General features: G+C 37.8%; 1 protein-coding gene across 1 annotated transcript in view; it reads left to right on the top strand.

Annotated features, from left to right (window-relative positions):
- LOC144973840 (3'-5' exoribonuclease HELZ2-like) overlaps positions 1 to 7167 on the top strand; it is a 72957-nt gene extending 65790 nt beyond the window's left edge. The window contains exons 41-47 of the mRNA XM_078916732.1: positions 1 to 117; positions 1372 to 1551; positions 2960 to 3169; positions 3857 to 4072; positions 4668 to 4824; positions 6153 to 6320; positions 6939 to 7167. The exon at positions 1 to 117 is cut by the window's left edge and continues 80 nt beyond it. Of these exons, the coding sequence (XP_078772858.1) occupies positions 1 to 117; positions 1372 to 1551; positions 2960 to 3169; positions 3857 to 4072; positions 4668 to 4824; positions 6153 to 6320; positions 6939 to 7033 (1143 nt within the window). The 3' untranslated portion in view covers positions 7034 to 7167. The remainder of the gene's footprint in view (positions 118 to 1371; positions 1552 to 2959; positions 3170 to 3856; positions 4073 to 4667; positions 4825 to 6152; positions 6321 to 6938) is intronic.
- The last annotated feature ends 333 nt before the right edge of the window (positions 7168 to 7500 follow it).

Genomic DNA, 7500 nt, shown 5'->3' with positions numbered 1-7500 from the left:
GTCATGAAGCCAGGGGATAGCAAATTGAAAGCCAGCCACGCTCAGAAATGTGTTGTGATGAAAGACATTGCCCTGCACCACTTGATCAGGACTCCGGGTAAAAGCGCAGAGAATGATGTGAGTTTGAAACAAAGTCTGAATCGATTTTGTGTTGTTAACATAAATGTAAATGTTTCACCGATTGTGAATATAAATGTAAATGTTTCACCGGTTGTGAATATAAATGTAAATGTTTCACCGGTTGTTAACATAAATGTAAAGGTTTCACCGGTTGTTAACATAAATGTAAATGTTTCACCAGTTGTTAACATAAATGTAAATGTTTCACCGGTTGTTAACATAAATGTAAATGTTTCACCTGTTGTGAATATAAATGTAAATGTTTCACCGGTTGTTAACATAAATGTAAATGTTTCACCGGTTGTTAACATAAATGTAAATGTTTCACCGGTTGTTAACATAAATGTAAATGTTTCACCGGTTGTTAACATAAATGTAAATGTTTCACTGGTTGTTAACATAAATACAAATGTTCCGCTGGTTAATAACATAAATGTAAATGTTTCACTTGTTGTTAACATAAATGTAATTGTTTCACTGGTTACTATAAGTGTAAATGTTTCACCAGTTGTTAATATAAATGTATATGTTTCACCAGTTACCTAAAATGTAAATGTTTCACCGGTTGCAGGGGGTGGTATTGGTGTTCCATTAAAAAAAAAGAAGATTGTAATTTTGCAGCTATGTAGGCGTTTTAGTCTCCAAGTCAGTGTAATTCTGGGTATTATTGAAAATTAATTGGGTTGGGTCTTTTGACCTCCCATGGTGGGCAGGAGGTCACATGCTGTGTCTTCTATCCCCCTCTATCTATTTTCCAAGTTTGCTTTCCATCTTTCTCTTGGAATGGGATTACTTAGTTTTGTCCTGGCTTTGGCTGGAGTTATTGGCTAGGAGGGAAACAGTCAAATGCGTAGTGTTGATTTTGGAACGTGATATTTTTCCCTTGTAAATCATCTGTCTCTTTTGTATTGATAGTTATATTTTTTGTTGTTGTAAACATTTGAGTGTGTTCCTTTTAGTGGGATCCTGTGCAGATATCGGGATAAGACTTTTAGGTGATCTCAAACTAAGTGCACTGACAGTGTGCTCTTGGAATTTACACCTGTTCCCTATTTGAACCATCCCCCTTTGTCTAACTTTTTAATACTGTCAATTGTAAATCTGAAATTGTTTTTGACTATCCCATTTTCTTCCTTTTTTCTTGTGCTGAAATGCCCTTAATGTGTCGCAAACACCGTAAAACCCTAAAAACCAAAAACAAAAACAAAATTCATCAAATTTATGACCCATTTGTTTTCATTTCTTTTGTAGAATTTGCTGCATCAAGAGATGGTGATGTCCATGTATGGTGACAGTCCGACCAATTTGTTGGCCGTCCAAACAGCCCTGGGTCAGGCCCAAATGGCTCAACTGTCCAAGGCTCACGTCATCCTGTGTACATGTCTGACCAGTGCCAGGAAAATACTCAGAGATTTTACCAACATCAAGCAGGTATGGTAGTTGTTGTTGTCGGAAGTTGTTGTAGTTGTACTGTTGTAATTGTCTCTTGTTTTTTTAAAATTAGTTGTATCCTGTTGTTGTTGTTGTTGTTGTTGTTGTTGTTGTTGTTGTTGTTGTTGTTGTTGTTGTAGCAGTTGTTGTTGTAGTTGATATAATAGTAATTGTTATTTGTTTTTGATGTTCTTGTTGTTTTTGTTGTAGTTGTAATGTTATTGTTTCTGTTGTGGTTGTTGATGTTGTTGTTTTTGTTATTGTTGTGTTTGTTGTAGTAGTAAGTAGACATATCCTTGTTGTAGTAGTTGTATTCTTGTAGTTGATGTAGTAGTTAATTTGTTGTTGTTGTAGTATTGTTTTTGTTACTCTGTTGCTCTTGTTGTTCTATTTGTGCTTTTTGTAGTCATGGTCAGCATTATCGTTATCATTGTTGTTGTTATCATTGTTGTTATCGTTGTTGTTATCATTGTTGTTATCATTGTTGTTGTTATCATTGTTGTTGTTATCATTGTTGTTATCATTGTTGTTGTTGTTGTTGTTATCATTGTTGTTATCGTTGTTGTTCTTATCATTATTGTTATCGTTGTTGTTTTTATCATTGTCATTGTTATCATTGTTGTCATTGTTGTTGTTGTTATCATTGTTGTTGTTGTTGTTACCATTGTTGTTGTTGTTGTTGTTGATATCTTTGTCGTTTTTACCTTCATCATCAGGTAAGAACCATGAAAACATTTATTCATTTCAAATGCGCATTGAGAGTAGGAGTAGGAGATAAAATAGCATATCTGCCAACTTTCCAGATAAAATGGGGACTGTCCCAATTGGGCAATCTGGAGAACATTTTTAAAAAACAAAACACTGGACTGTTTATGTGTGTCGAAATGACCCTTGCATGTCCCAGAATTATGGATTTTTGACCAGCAAATTAAAACAAGGAACAGAGCCAAGCTCTAAATCTGGATTATATCATTTAATAATCCAAACATGGGGCTGCTTTAAGTTCTGCTTCTTCTTCCATTAAGGCCAATGCTTCAGGCTGAAGATTGTGTAGCCGTCTTTTCAGTACCAGGGGTTTTAGAGGGAAGCGGGGAGCGATTTTTTGAAGTCATCAGTCGGAAGGGTTTGTTTACAAGTGGTTGGTAGGGAGTTCCAAAGTCAGATGATGGAAGGGAAGAAAGAGTAAAGATGATGGTTTGTTCTTGAGGTCATGACGGATTTAGGCATATATGGGTGTCTGATTTAATTCTTTGAAAAATTGGCATCTATGAAATAGGAAGAGAAAAAGGAGTATCTTGGAAAATTGTGTAGAAAATAAAGACATTTAAAGCTTGAAGGTGTTTGCTATATTTTTTTTTTTTACAAGCGTGTCAATGTTATTATTTCTGTTTCTCTTGTGTATTACCAGATCATTATTGACGATGGAAGTCACTGTTCTGAGCTGGAGTGTCTTGTACCGGCTGTATGGCACTCTCGGGTTCAACAGTTGGTGGTTCTAGGGGATCGTCACATGCCCCATCCACCTCCCCATGCCCACCACAACGCCAGTCTTGGGCCTTCCTTGATACACAGACTGGCCGATATGACAGCGACCACCCTCAACCAACAGTTTAGATGTGTACGCTTTCTCTAAGTCTTTATATCTGTCTGTTCGTGTGTATGTGTGTGTGTGTATCTCTCTCTCTCTCTCTCTCTCTCTCTCTCTCTCTCTCTCTCTCTCTCTCTCTCTCTTTCTCTCTCTTTCTCTTTCTTTCTCACTCTCTCTCTATCTCACTCTCTCTCTATCTCACTCTCTCTCTCTCTCTCTCTCTCTCTCTCTCTCTCTCTCTCTCACTCTTTCTCTCTTTCTCTTTCTTTCTCACTCTCTCTCTCTCTCTCTCTCTCTGTCTCTCTCTCTCTCTCTCTATCTCTTTCTCTCTACTCTCTCTCTCTCTCTCTCTCTCTCTCCCTCTCTCTCTCTCTCATTCATCCATTCTCTATCTGTCATTATGATCACCATCACCAACACTACCATCATTACCACCACAACCATCACCATCATCATCATCATCATCATCATCATCATCATCATCATCATCATCATCATCATCATCATCATCATCATCATCATCATCATCATCATCATCATCATCACCACCACCATCACCACCACCACCACTACCACCATCTTCATCATCATCACCACCACCATTACCACCACCACCATTACCATCTTCATCATCATCACCACCACCACCATCACCACCATCTTCATCACGACCACCCCCATCTTCATCACCTCCACCATTATCCTTCCATTCAACAGACTGACAACCTGTGCGAGTTCCCATCCTTGTACTTCTACAACCATCTCCTGACATCAGCCACCAGCCTCAACACCCACCCTGCCATCTCCCCCATCCCCTCTTTCAACTGGCCATCCAGGGTTGGGTTTCACTCGCTATTCTATCACATTGAAGGCAGCATGGAAGCAGCTCCCAATGGACAGGGCCATGTCAATAAGGATGAGAGTACCATCATGGTAAGTACTTCCTAGGGATGACCATTTCCTGCTAAAGTGCGGTTATGTGGTTTTGTGGTATGACACTCGCCTTCGGATCGGGAGGTCCTGGGTTCGAGCCTTGCTCGGCGCATAGTTGAGTCCTTGGAAAAGGCTCTTTACTCACATTCTCTCACCATACTCTGGTGTAAAATGTTTACCTTTCCGTTAACAGCGTTGTAGCTGTCAGAAAAAAAATTGTATTTTCGCCTAACAGGCACATGTCTCGTCCTACATGTTAAGTGTTGCTGTTGGCCAAGGACCCTTGTAAAGCACTATGAGGACATTTAGTAGATATTTCGCTATAACACCGACTATATCCGTAGTATACCTGGGTTACTTTTACCCCATGCCTATTTATTATATTTTTCTGAGACAAATTATAAGCGTTGTATCAAAGCGAATGTTTTTAGTTTTTGCATGTTAATGGTAGTCGAATAAAACTATCTATGTACATGCTCAATTTTAATGCATTTTTTTCCTAATATTGAAAAGTAGCAAAAATCTTTAGGATTGAGTGGGTAAAAAAAAGACCAAACATTGGATTCTTTAACTAAGATTGTCATTGTTATTTCAGCGTAATTTGGTGTGGTCCATGGTTGTGAAGCAGCAGGTCAACCCATCATCCATTCTCATCCTGACCTTCTCTCCAGCTCAAATCGGTTTGATCCAGAATGCCATCCTTCAGGTGGGCCTCAACAATGTTGCGGTCTGCACAGTTGAGGAAAGCATTGGTAAGCAAGTGTCATTTGTAAAACAGGTAAATTTGGAGATCAGGCATAAAGCAGCATGGCTCAGCAGTACGGTCTTTGCTTCATACTTGAAGGGTACCGAGTTGAATCACCCGCCACTGCGCTGTATGGCCTTGAGCAAGTCACCTTGCCCTAGCTCAATTTGCAGCGCTGTACTGCGGCTGATGCCTGGGTTATTCCAGTCTTCCCTTGGAATAGACCCTAAAGGCAAATTTCCCCAATGGGATTAATAAAGGGAATTTTATTTATTAGGCACTAAATAAGTAGTCTTCAGACCATCAGACCCGTTTGGGCAAGAGTTTATCCTGGTTTCTGTAGCGTTGAACAGAGAGTAGCGATTACTTGCTGCCCTTTGGATAGGTCGCTAATCCATTGTTAAGTACTTTCTACCACATCTTGTACTGCTTGGTAGACAGGAAGTGAAGGGGGAGGGTGTCTGAAAAAAAAAACCCCTCTCAACTTCGCCTGAAATGGATACCAGTTCATTTGATTGTTGGGCGAGTACTCTTACCTCTGAGCTATGGCGACTCTCATTAGTTCTGGTGCGAAGAAAATTCTAAAAAACTGTGTGACATACAAAGTCAGACAAAGCAAGAAGAAAAAGATTAATTTTAAAAATCATCATTACATTTCTGGTCTCTTTAAATTTGATATACTGGGTGGGGTTCCTGACCTCCCATAGTGGGCATGGAGGTAATTTCTGTGTATTCTATCCCCCTGTATCTGTTTTCCAATTGCTTTATGTCTTTGTTTTGGAATGAGATTACCTAGTTTTGTCCTGACCGTGACCAGAGTCCTTGGCTGGGAGGGAAACAGTCAAATGAATAGTTATAGTTTTGGGAGATGATATTTTTTTCCTTGTAAATCATCTCTCTGTTATGTATTGTATTTTTTTTTTTAACATATTGTTAGTAAACATTTGAGTGTGTTCCTCTTAGTGTGGGCCTGTGCTTGTGTCAGGATGATACTTTTAGGTGATCTCAAACCATGCACAATGATAGTATGCTCTCTTGGAGTCTACATCTGTTCCCTATTTGTGCCATTTCTCTTTGTCTTACTTTTCTTGTGTGCTTTTAATTGTTAAACTATAACTTTTTTACTGTCCCATTTTCTTCCTTTTTACTGGTGCCGAATTGACCTAAATGTGTCGTAAGCGCTGTAAGACCCTTAAAAACAAACAAACAAACAAACAAACAAACCAACCCCCAAAAAATTTGATATACCTTTTTGGCATTTTATTCAATTCCACATATTACTGTTTTGATGCTGTAGGTATCATATTATTCCTCTATATTCCCCCCCTCCACCAGGTCGGGAGTGCCCCTTTGTGCTGGTGTCCACCGTTCGATCCATTCCCGAGAGTGGAATAGCTCAGCCACCTTTGACCGCATGGGTGCAGCGCCACCTGGGATCCGTGGCAGATCCGTATCTTTTCAACATTGCCATCACCAGGGCACAGAAAGCTTTGTTTATTTTTGGTATGTTTTTATCATTCTCCTTTTAAAACTTTATTTGGATGCCAAATTATTTTTTTTGGGTATTTTTTTACTGGCTTTTTCAGGGTTTTTAAAAATACATCAGTTGACACCTCAGCTGTTTTTTCCTTGGGCTTTCTTTTTTTTTATATAGCGCAATATCCACTATCGTGCTCAAAGGGCTTTAGAATAGGTCCCTGGCTAACAGGTATACTTAACATGTAAGATTGGACATGACGCCTGTTAGGCAATATTACAATTTTTTCCTGACAGAGACAACGCTGTTAACGGCCAGGTACCCATTTTACACCTGAGTACAGTGAGAGAATGTGAGTAAAGAGCCTTTTTCAAGGACTCAGCTAAAAGCTCAATTTTTTTTATAAATTCGATTTTTAGGGCATAAATCACAGATAGATATGTGTTTTGGAAAAGGATGGAATGGTGTGAATTAAATTGAGTAATCATTTCAAAAAATTTAACATAAATAGATATAGAATTCACAAGTGTTTATTATGAGTGATAAAATGCTTTCTGTAGTAGTGCCCTCAATACCATAATATTCTGAAATATTGGAAATTACTCAAGATTTACATGAATCCATTTTGATTATCCATTTTTCAGGAAACAAAGATTTGTTGTCGGTCTGTGAGCCATGGCGTTCATTGCTGGATTTTTATCGTGGGAAAGAAGCGGTTGTGTCCAATTTGAGTCTATAACTCTGAAAGATTACTGCAAATGACTCGAAGGCAAAGGCAAGGTTCATCTCAATAAGACTTAACAAATGGCATGCTCAACCTTTGTGTTATAAAAATTCCAATTGTTCTGGATTTTAATGGGATCACTACATATCCTGTCTCCTCTTCCCCACCCTCCCCCCACCCCCCACATTTACAATTTATCATCATCACTGTTATTATTATTATTATTATTATTATTATTATTATTATTATTATTATTATTATTATTATTATTATTATTATTATTATTATTATTTTTATTATTATTATTATTATTATTATTATTATTATTATTATTATTATTATTATTATTATTATTATTATTATTATTATTATTATTATTATTATTATTATTAATATTATGATTTGTAGATTTATTTAAGGTTGAATGTAACCATCAAGTCACCACCCATAGGCTGTGTGTGCCTGGCTAAACCATCCCTAAA

The sequence above is a fragment of the Berghia stephanieae genome, chromosome 5, assembly GCF_034508935.2.
Source record: "Berghia stephanieae isolate SIO BIC M18660-M18661 chromosome 5, UCSD_Bste_1.3, whole genome shotgun sequence".
NCBI classification, from domain to species: Eukaryota; Metazoa; Mollusca; class Gastropoda; order Nudibranchia; family Aeolidiidae; genus Berghia; species Berghia stephanieae.
The sequence above is the reverse complement of the archived record's forward strand: the minus strand, read 5'-3'. Positions and strand labels throughout refer to the sequence as shown.